Below are 12,356 nucleotides of genomic sequence, written 5' to 3'. Positions count from 1 at the left end.
CCCCGTCCCTGTTTCTCCAAATAAAACAACTAAAAACAGTTTTTAGTTAAATACAAAAAAAACCCCCAAAAAAACACTGTTTTTAGTTAAATACAAAAAAAAAAAAAAAAAGAAAACACTGTTTTAGTTGTTTTTTTTGGAGGAACGGGGCACGGCACTCCACGACCAGGGCGCACGGAGAGCTGTCCAAAATGGTGTACTACGTACTACATACTACATGTTCGGGACTGGATCCGACGTCTTTAGTATGTGAGTAAAAAGAACAGTGACTTCACGACATCATCGTATCACCGCTCCTCTCGAGCATCCAGAACGCCCCACCGGCTGCTACTGGAGTACGCAAAATGAGTGTTTGGGATGTCATTAACCAGTTATTCTCAACCTTTTTTTTTCCACATCAAGGACCTTGAATTTGTCCACAACATTTTGCTGGGGACCCCCTGGAACCTCTTGAAGGACCCCCGGGGGGGTTCCCGAGGCCGCGCACTGACAACCACTGTCCGAAACCATAGAATGCTCGGATGGTCAGAATCAGCCAGCAAGTGTCTCGCTACGTCATGTATTTGAAGAGGTTCATTTGGTCTCGGTGAGGTCATCTCCGTTACCGATGCTTATCAAACATTGTTATTGTTGATCCAGCGTTTACATAATTCCCCAAAACGATGCTCTTACCCGCAGGTCGCGTGGCGAGGCAGGCGTCGCAGCGTTCATCCGACGGACGGTTGATGAGCGTGCAGCGCTGACACGCCCACTCCACTTCCTGTTTCTTAGCCACGTGCTCATTGGTTCCCCCCGTGTGGACCCAGCCAATCAGAGAGTTCCGGACCGGGAGCTTACTGCACGGGAAGAAAACTTTACATCAGACACGATCTTTAAAACAAGGGTGAGGCCCAACAGGGAGACGATGTTGTCCAAGCCGAGACTTGGAATTTGCATAATTTCACATGATATGATCTTAGGTTTGGTTCAGTTTATTAACTGCGCATACCAAAATATCGCAAAGCTAAATCGAAAACAAAACGTGCGGGAAAGACCGAGAGGGGAAACCCAGAGGAGCTTATCAAGTGGCTCTCACAAGCATTGGAATATTTTCCTCCAAGGTTTTACTCATACCGCTTTCCGGCGCAGCAATAAAATGGTCCTTAAAAAAAAAAAAAAGATGAGAAAGTACAAACCCCCCAACAATTATTTGTAGGCGGCTCCAGGGTCAAAGCTGGGAAAGCCGAGAGACGGTTTGTAAATACAAATAACGGCTGGTTCTTGTTTTTACAAGACGCGAGCGCTCCGACGCCACACGCAGCGGCATGCCGTGTTTGACGAAGCCGACTAAGTTGAGAAGCCACCAGGCATGCGAGAGGAAACTCCCTCACAGATTGCTTAATAAGCCGCGTGACGCGCTGCGGGGGCTTTGGGCTTGAACCCGTCGTAAAGCTGCGCTCAAACAGCCCTCGGGAGGCGCCGGGCGGAGCCATGTCGAATAAAGCCCGATATGCAGAACTCACTTGCCACAAAAGCCATCTGTCGAGAGACGCTCCCTCCACTGTCCTAGACCGTCTAGAATGCTGTAAAACTTTATTAAAACAAGAGGGGGAAATAAAACAATATTACGCAAACACACGCGCCCATCGGTCCATTCTTTATCACAGGAATCTAACGAAGGCAGCCTCTCGGGAGATACGGGTCAGAGCTTCAGTTGCTCTTGGGACCAGACATGGCGTCATTGGGCGGACGCCGCCGTCCAGAGCGACGTGCGATAACCCCGACGTGCGGACGTGCACACGCCGTGGCGTGGCACTCGATCCCGCCGCCTTCTTGCTTCTCGCATCAGAAGCGGGGGGGGAAGAAATGTGACGCCAGCGACTGTGGCCGTGGAGGGATTGTTGGTGCCGGACAGGGTGGTTGGGGCATCGCGCAGACCGCAGGTCTCCTGGGATATTGTCTCCAGGGTTTACAGAGAACGCTGCAAAAGAAAAAAAAAAAAAAAACGAAACGCACCCAGCAAACGACGCCCAGTTCTGTTGTGAGAGAGGGCGGTTAGAGGAGAACCGGAACGACGACAGGAACCCAAACAACCAGGTGTGACGGCAGGAGAACATCTCGGAAGGCACAACGTGTGGAACGTGGCAGCGGATGAAGAGGAACCACGCGCGTTCCGCTCCTGAAGCCCAGAACAGGAAATTGAGGCCCTGGTCGGCACAGGAACCAAAATGGGGAACGTCGCCTAGGGTTTGGTACAAGACCGACCAGGTATTAAACGGGCCCCGAGGCTAAATCATTGACTGTGGTCCCTAAGACTGTAGTATTAGCAATAAGCTCCGACGCTAGGTACTGTGTAGATAGATTTCCTATTTATTTAGGCTATATAACCCATTTCAAACCTGCATAAGATTACCATATTCCTTTCTCTCTCCCTCTCTCTCCACGAGGAGACGAGGGCGATTGCATCCTGACCTCCCCCTATCCATGCACAATGCGCAGAAAATAAAGCGGTGTTAATTCTGCTCTTCATTTATTTCAGTGTTTCCCTTAAAAAAATAAAATAAATAACCAAGCACCGCGAAAGCACCGGATCCATAAGCACTAACGGTGAGAGTAGGGCTACGGTTAAAGAGTAGGGAGAGTAGGGCAGCCCTATCACCCATATTCTCCCAGCAGGACAACACCCCGTGTCCACAATGTCTAAGGAATGTTTCCAGAACCTCGTTGAGTCCATGCCGCTCTGGGGGCAAAGGGGCGGCGGGGTCCGTACCCAGCCCTCCAGAGGTGTAGGTAATAAAGTGGCTACGGAGTGCCCAGTATAATCCAATGTTCTCAACTGAAGACAAGAAAACCAGAAACTTGTTCCTCTACAACATTCTGACGTTTGTCAGATTACTTCATTCTCATCCCGGTTCCCGTCTTCCTGCGTCAGTGGCTTTGAGCTTTGCAAATCTAATAGAATAAAACAGTAAGTGGGTGAGGACGCTGCATCTGTACCTGACGTTAACTTGACGGGGATCAGCGCTCTGACAGCGCTGGCAGAAGTAAGTCATCCGGCCTCCGTCTCCAAGCCGACAGACGGTGATGACGCCCGAACACAGAGCGCAGCACGGACGCTTGTAGACTTTGTAATGTTTGTAGAGAGGAGAGCCGGATCTACGGCACTGATAGAGAGGGAGAGAGGAGAGACAGACAACATTCAGCAAGATTCAAAGGGAAAAATGAGGACAAAGAATATGTTTAAAACATTGACATAGTGCTGCGTGATCTGAGAGAATTTATCACAAAAATGAGAAGAAATTTTAAATTGATCTGTTTCTACATGTATATGTATCCATTTCCACACATACATACATATATATGCACATACATACACACACACACACACCTATATATATTTCTACATTTATATGTATCCCTCTGTATCTAGATGTAACTATTTACATCTACACTGATCAGCCACAACATTAAACCAGTGACAGGTGAAGTGAATAACATGAATCATCTGGTTCTAATGGCACCTGTCAAGGGGTGGGAGATTGGAGCACACACACACACACACACACAATTATATATACACTGATATATATTATTATAAATATATGCATACTGTTTATATATATATATATATATATATATATATATATTAATATGTAGCTACATTTGTATTTGTCACTTTTTATCTGTATCCATCCAACTCTGACTAACCAACAGATCGGGACATATTGTTGACGATAAATTCCTCCATAATCACCTAGCTCTGACTATAATGTATGATTTTTACCATTTCTATGTTACTTTCATTCATCGGGTAGGGCACAGAACAAAACAACAGAAGTGTAAATCCTGTTTCAGTGGAGAATAAATATCCTCATTTACGTCCCACCGGCTTCCTCCAGAGCAGTGTGTTATTTCCATCTCTTCCTCCACCCGACCCTGCGCTGGCCTTCTACAGGAAGTATAGAATAATTGACGGACTAACGACATGCGGCGGCACACACCGAAGATAAAGTGACATTTCAGCAAATTCCTTTGGATGGTGGAGTGTCGGATGGTAAGAGTACGCTATAATTATTGTGCGTTTCCCTCTCTCCGGCACCGTGTGCGTCAGAAATGTGAAAAACTGCATATTATTTGACAGATTGCTTTAATTTCAGGATAAAAAGCCTAACCTTATAAAACAGGAGGGTGAAGTCTCGAGTCATCTTCACTAAGTGCTGGAGCTGCTGCTCCGTCAGCTGGCCGACCTGGAGGGGCGGGTTACAAAGCAACGGGAAGTCATTAAAGTGCTTTTTGAAGGAGTTTTGCAGTCAATTACAAACATATATATCTGATAAGGTTCTGGCATTCAAAAATATCATGGATTATATCATGGATTATATCATGGATTATATCACTCATAATGATATTGACAAATGCTTCCCCGTCTCCCGGAAACAGGATGAGGCGTTCCGTGAAGATCCTCCTCGGTCTCACGTCTATGAACTATAAAAACTACTCAATGGGGCGGAGAGGGCAAACCCATTCTATCCACTTTCTCTATGTTTTTAATTTTAACTTCTAATTTTTTTATTAAATCTAAAAATCAAAGAATTGCTTTCTGCTCTTTGTGCCGTAACGGGACCGGCGATGAAAATGGAACGGGGAATGGACTTTTTGAGAGGAATTTATGTTCGAAAATCCAAATTCTGTCACAAACTGTCGTAGTGTGAAAGTAAAAACATAATCATGGTTTAACACCTTCCCCCTCCCCAGGTTATTTCAATGTACCGGCAAACACAGTCCCAGGGCCTGTTGACGCACTCAATGCAGCCAATCAGTCAACAAAATAAACTTTTCACTCGTTTTTGTCTCGGATTCTTCTGACTTCTCTTCACACCCTGAACCCCATCTATCCGTCGTGGCGGCCAGGTACCTGGACGGCTGGGTGGAGGCCGGCGTCCAGCAGAGCCTCGTTCTTGATGATGTTGCCCACGCCGGGCAGGATGCTCTGGTCCAGCAGGACGTCGCAGAGCATGCGCTCGCTCTGCCGCCGCACGGCGTCCGCCGCTGCCGCCGCGCTGAACGCCGCGCTGCAAACGTCCAGGACCCGCATGGAGGAAACCCTCTGCTGGGAGGCCTCCGAAGACCTGTCTCCGGAATCAGAACCAGAATCAGTTTATTAGGCCACTCTTAACATGATATTACGGGGTTGAGCATTGAACTGTGTATCACAGCCACAGCTGAACCTTCTCTAGGAACAAGACGCGAGTAGAGATTTTAGGATGTAAGCTCCTCATGGGGCAGACGGGTCACGGCGAGAAGGGTCCAGGTGTCGTCTGAAGAGATGCGTCTTCGATTCTGCCGTTCCGCCACTAGGGGGAGCAGGTTCCACCATTGTGGTGCCAGGGAAGAGCGAAGCGTCGCGAGTGGGATGAACCACACTTGAGTCCACGTGGCGACGGAGAAGCGAGTCCTCGGCCGGCGAGGGTGGAGGAGGAGCGGCGTCTGAAACCCCACTAGTGGCTGTAGATATGGAGGACTGGTGAGATGGACGGCCTTGAAGGAGAGCACCAGCGTCTTAAGTTTGATCCCAGCAGAGAAGTGAATTGATCTCTTTGCCCTTTGCCTCTAACTTCTCAACAGCTATTTACTTCTCTTCCTAAATTCCCTTCTCTCTTCTTAAAACACCAACATAACTAACTTGCAGCCAAAATGTTGTCAATTTCCACCAACAACAGCCAGGCCAGTCCTAGTCCTAGTCCTGTCCAGTCCATCCTCGCCCTGTCCAGCACGAGGAGCCTCCTCCTCCTCCCAGGTGATCCCGCCATGCACGTGGCGGGCATCCATTTTACCTGGTTTCCACGGTGACGTCGAAGAAGCAGATGATGTCTTTGGTCAGGTGGATCTGCAGCGCGGCCGGCGGCAGTGTCCTCGTCCTGGCAACGGCCTCCGCAGGGTTGATACGCATCGAGCCGTTCATCCCAAAGTGGACTCTATAGGAGGAAGAGGAGGATGAAGAGGAGGAGGGCAGACCTTCATTCGGAGGCTTGTTTAGTCGATTTGCATTCGAACTGGATGGGAGCCGTGGTGCAGTGCAGACAGGCCGTCCCGGCAGTACCCGTTGCCGTCTTTTGTTCAGTTATGCTACGAAACTACTGTACATATTTAAATAACGTATTATGTATTTGTTGTAAATAAACGCACATCCAAGTAAAAGACACGACAATATGTTGGCGAAGCTTCAAGATATCAGTTGTTGTTCATAGTTGGATTAATAACATAAATAACTGAATCACTGAAATAATAAATGAAATAACTGCATGTGATCAATATCAATAAAAAAGTCATACATAAAACTACCTGGAATGTTATTCGTTCATTTAATGCCTTACATTTGGGGAAACTTCTCAAGATATTTTTCAGAATATGAAGGTATTTGTGCATTTTCATTTGTCATTTTTTGAAGTGTAGTTACACTGAAAAGAAATTAATGTTACAATTGTTCTGTATTCTCCCAAAACATGCATAATGTCCAATGAATAAGCCGTTATTTCCTTTTGAATCAACATACATGAGATGAATGAACTTAAAATGGCCACGTCTTGTGAATAACAAAATCCGATTTTGAAAAGGATTGCTGCTAATTGGCCCTCAGCCAGACACCATTCTTTACTTTTTACAACAAACTTTATCAATGAAATTATTGACCCAGTCAAAAAAATAAAAAATAAAATAAAGAAATAAACCTTGACTTCTCCCATGTGGAATTGAATGTTATTGAATTGTTGTATTCTCTGTGTGACTCTATTCGTCACCGGTTTTAACTTATTTTGGGTTGTTTTTTTTGTCATCATGGCTTCGCTCTTTGTGTGAAGCGAACTTCGGGGCGAGTAACTGGGAGCGCTGCGTTACCTCAGTGCCCTTGGGCCAAAGTACAAGAAGAGTTCTTTTCCCAGAGTTTCCACTCCGCTGTAACAGGCGCCGCAGAAACTTTGGAAACACATTCCACCCGCGTTGATTCTCTGTCGGAATAAGAGTTGGGTTCATGCGGTTTGGGAAATATTAGACATTCACTGCTGATAACTCTGTATCGTCTGTCCATTGATTGTAATAAAAAAGAGAGACAGACAGACAGACAGACTAGAGATATGTAGTATATATTTATATAGATACATAGACATGTATATTGTTGACTAAAATATGTATACAATAGGAAGTTATTTAACTGATATTATTTACATTATCTAAATATCTGCATTAATTATTTATAGATAGAAAGATGAAAGCTTTAGATATAGAATAAAGATGTAGAATGACATTAACATACACACGTATACAGTATGTATATATAGTTGAACAGGACATAAGAACAGTATAATGGGTACTTAGTAATTGTATTGCTTATTTGATTTGTATTACTATTTTGTATTTTTATTGCGTTTCTGGTTTTTTAAACGGTGTTATATTGTGCTACTGTTTGTGCAGAACATTCCTTGAGGCTAAATCAAGTTTTCCTCCGCTCTTATCATCTATAGAATGTTGTTCACCGGGCGCTCATGCAGCCTTCTGCTCCTCAATCACACTTTGATGAGGGACAGTTAATAGTATTACTGTATTATGTCAGCACGTTTAGACGTTAATGATATAGAAACAAAGTTTACACCTTTCGAACAATCTTTGCTGTGATAAAGTCATTCAATACAGAATATCGGCTGTAAAGTGATTCTATGTAAATTATACACTGTAGTCATACAATGTAACGTGACACAATGTAAAGTGTAATGACACAATGCAATGTGATGCAATATGTAGTGACACAATCTACAGTGATACAATGTAAAGTCATACAATGTAATGTGACACAATGTAATGTGACACAATGTAATGTGACAAAAAAACATGTAAATTGGTCAAATGTAAAGTGATGTAATTTAAAGTGGTCCAATGCTCAGTTGTCTAATGGAAAGTGGTAATTAAAAAGTGATGTAATGTAAAGTGATGTTAAGTGCTAAAATATTTAGTGGTTAAATATAACAGTATGTAAGATAAAGTGATGTAATGTAAAGTTATACAATATAAAGTGGTGAAATATAAAGTGGTAACATGTGAAAGGATGTAATACAATGTAAAATTGTGTAATATAAAGAGGTTATATGTAAAATGATGCAATAATATTGCATATCTTTACATACAGTATAACCTCTTTAATATAGAGGCTATATGTAGAGTTATGAAATATAAAGTGATGTAATATAAAGAGGTTTTATATAAAGTTATGTAATATAAAGAGGTTATATGGAAAGGTACGCAATGTAAAGTTATGTTATATAAAGAGGTTTTATGAAAAGTTACGTAATATAAAGAGGTTAAGAAAAAATATGTAATATAAAGAGGTTATATGCAAAGTTATGTGATATAAAGAGGTACTATCTAAATGTATGTTATATGTAAAGTTATGTGATATAAAGAGGTAATATGTAAAGTTATGTAATATAAAGACGTTATATGTGAAGTTATGTAATATAAAGAGGTTATATGTAAAGTTATGTAATATAAAATGATAAAATGTAAAGTTATGTGATATAGGTTCAAGAGGTTTATTCCTCACATACATATACATACTTTCATACATATATGCAGTGAAATGCCTTTGCAACGCACCCGGAGATTATGCACAATAGTTACTAAACAGAACGTAATAAGTAACATAATTCCTACATAGCAACTAACTGAAACCAACTGATTCCTCAAACGTAATGAAGGCAGCGAACAAACACAATGAAATGAATTCAATTAAAATCAAATAAGACTCAAGAAGATCATACAAAGTGGAGGTACTAGATAGAAGGGACTTATGTAGTATATGAGATAGGCAAAAAAAGGTTAAACGTAAAGTTATTTTGTATAAAGAGGTTATATGTAGTTATGTGATATAAAGAGGTAATATGTGAAGCTATATTACATAAAGTTATAAAATGTAAAGTGATGTTATATAAAGTGATGATATACAAAGTGATGTAATATAAAGTGATAATATGTAAAGTTATATGATATAAAGTGATAATATATAAAGTGATCATATATAGTTATGTTCCATTAAGTGATCGATATAAAGTTATATTCAATAAAGTGATCGATATAAAGTTATATTCAATAAAGTGATCATATACAACGTTATATTATATAAAGTCATCATATATAAAGTGATCATATATAAAGTTATATTATATAAAGTGATAATATATAAAGTGATCATATATAGTTATATTCAATAAAGTGATCGATATAAAGTTATATTCAATAAAGTGATCATATATAAAGTGATCATATATAAAGTTATATTATATAAAGTTATATTATATAGTTATATTATATAAAGTGATCATATATAAAGTTATATTATATAAAGTTATATTATATAGTGATCATATATAAAGTTATATTATATAAAGTGATCATATATAAAGTTATATTATATAGTGATCATATATAAAGTTATATTATATTATATAGTGATCATATATAAAGTTATATTATATTTTATAGTGATCATATATAAAGTTATATTATATTATATAGTGATCATATATAAAGTTATATTATATTATAGAGTGATCATATATAAAGTTATATTATATAAAGTTATATTATATAGTGATCATATATAAAGTTATATTATATTTTATAGTGATCATATATAAAGTTATATTATATAAAGTTATATTATATAAAGTGATCATATATAAAGTTATATTTTATAGTGATCATATATAAAGTTATATTATATTATATAGTGATCATATATAAAGTTATATTATATTATATAGTGATCATATATAAAGTTATATTATATTATATAGTGATCATATATAAAGTTATATTATGTTTTATAGTGATCATATATAAAGTTATATTATATAAAGTTATATTATATAGTGATCATATATAAAGTTATATTATATTTTATAGTGATCATATATAAAGTTATATTATATAAAGTTATATTATATAAAGTTATATTATATAGTGATCATATATAAAGTTATATTATATTATATAGTGATCATATATAAAGTTATATTATATTATATAGTGATCATATATAAAGTTATATTATATTATATAGTGATCATATATAAAGTTATATTATATTATATAGTGATCATATATAAAGTTATATTATATTATATAGTGATCATATATAAAGTTATATTATATAGTGATCATATATAAAGTTATATTATATTATATAGTGATCATAAATAAAGTTATATTATATAGTGATCATATATAAAGTTATATTATATTATATAGTGATCATATATAAAGTTATATTATATTTTATAGTGATCATATATAAAGTTATATTATATAAAGTTATATTATATAGTGATCATATATAAAGTTATATTATATTATATAGTGATCATATATAAAGTTATATTATATAGTGATCATATATAAAGTTATATTATATTATATAGTGATCATATATAAAGTTATATTATATTATATAGTGATCATATATAAAGTTATATTATATTATATAGTGATCATATATAAAGTTATATTATATAAAGTTATATTATATAGTGATCATATATAAAGTTATATTATATAAAGTTATATTATATAAAGTTATATTATATAGTGATCATATATAAAGTTATATTATATTATATAGTGATCATATATAAAGTTATATTATATTATATAGTGATCATATATAAAGTTATATTATATAGTGATCATATATAAAGTTATATTATATTATATAGTGATCATATATAAAGTTATATTATATTATATAGTGATCATATATAAAGTTATATTATATTATATAGTGATCATATATTCAACTCACCGACTGCGTCACACTTCCTCTCATCTCCGTCACTGTTTGTCCTGTTTCCACCTTCGAACGGATCTTCTCTCCGTTTAACGTGCAGCCAGGACCCTCAACCATCTTCAACCACGTTCAACCACGTTCAACCATCTTCAACCTTCTTCAACCTTCTTCAACCACGTTCAACCTTCTTCAACCTTCTTCAACCTTCTTCAACCTTCTTCAACCACGTTCAACCATCTTCAACCTTCTTCAACCTTCTTCAACCACGTTCAACCTTCTTCAACCTTCTTCAACCTTCTTCAACCTTCTTCAACCACGTTCAACCTTCTTCAACCATCTTCAACCTTCTTCAACCTTCTTCCAGGACGTGAATCTTCGTCTTTTCTTGTCGTTGTTTGTTTCTGACGCTGCGGGAGGATTTATTCATCTTCCTTCTGCTTCCGGTCTGACCACGTGTCAAAACTCCCGCCACCTGGTTCGAGTCTGCGCAGGCGCAATGCGATTGGGTTCCGGAAATTAAAGTCCGACCTAATAACAATAATAATAATAACAATAATAATAATAATAACAATAATAATAATAATAATAATAATAATAATAATAATAATAATAATAAGAACAATAACAATAACAATAATAATAATAATAATAACAATAACAATAATAACAATAACAATAATAATAATAACAATAATAATAATAATAATAACAATAATAATAATAACAATAATAATAATAATAACAATAATAATAACAATAATAATAATAACAATAATAATAACAATAATAATAACAATAATAACAATAATAATAACAATAATAATAATAATAATAATAATAACAATAATAACAATAATAATAATAACAATAATAATAATAATAACAATAATAATAACAATAATAATAATAACAATAATAATAATAACAATAATAATAATAATAATAATAATAACAATAATAATAATAATAACAATAACAATAATAATAATAATAATAATAATAATAACAACAACAACAATAATAATAATAACAATTATAACAATAATAAAAATAATAATAATAACAATTATAATAATAATAACAATAATAATAACAATTATAACAATAATAATAACAAAAACAATTATAACAATAATAATCAGACGTTTTTAAATTATGTATTAAAATAACCTAATCGCTTCTCATGAAATCTCAAAAATCAATAACTGGCAATGAAAATAAAAGTATTAGTATAAATATTGATCCGGCTTCGCTGAGTTCTGTTGAATAACATTTTGAGGATTTTAATTTCATGTCTCGAACCTTTAGAATATTTTGTGTTTTACGTCCTCGTCGATCCGTTGTGCGACAGCGTCCCCTGCTGGAGGCTTTCAGCACCTACTGCCACGTCAAGGACATTTCTCTGGCTGGAGTTTTGTCACGGTCCACTAGAGGGCGAAGTAGTACCGCGTTATACAGCTGTTCAACCGCTGTACAAAAGTGGAACAGACACACAGACAGACAGACAGAGATAAATAGACAGACAAATAGACAGACAGATCGAGAG

At 36.7% G+C, this 12,356-nt stretch overlaps 1 protein-coding gene across 1 annotated transcript in view; it reads right to left on the bottom strand.

Annotated features, from left to right (window-relative positions):
• neil3 (nei-like DNA glycosylase 3) overlaps nucleotides 1-10,966 on the bottom strand; it is a 16,108-nt gene extending 5,142 nt beyond the window's left edge. Inside the window, exons 1-7 of the mRNA XM_080008542.1 lie at nucleotides 10,826-10,966; nucleotides 6,874-6,983; nucleotides 5,814-5,954; nucleotides 4,895-5,108; nucleotides 4,152-4,226; nucleotides 2,977-3,143; nucleotides 673-836 (exon numbers count right to left, since the gene is read on the bottom strand). Coding sequence (XP_079864668.1) covers nucleotides 673-836; nucleotides 2,977-3,143; nucleotides 4,152-4,226; nucleotides 4,895-5,108; nucleotides 5,814-5,954; nucleotides 6,874-6,983; nucleotides 10,826-10,927 — 973 coding nt within the window. The 5' untranslated portion in view covers nucleotides 10,928-10,966. The remainder of the gene's footprint in view (nucleotides 1-672; nucleotides 837-2,976; nucleotides 3,144-4,151; nucleotides 4,227-4,894; nucleotides 5,109-5,813; nucleotides 5,955-6,873; nucleotides 6,984-10,825) is intronic.
• Between the last annotated feature and the right edge of the window lie 1,390 nt (nucleotides 10,967-12,356).

The sequence above is a fragment of the Zeus faber genome (assembly GCF_960531495.2).
Source record: "Zeus faber genome assembly, chromosome: 10".
NCBI lineage: Eukaryota > Metazoa > Chordata > Actinopteri > Zeiformes > Zeidae > Zeus > Zeus faber.
Note: the sequence above shows the minus strand (reverse complement) of the source record. Positions and strands in the feature narration are given on the sequence as shown.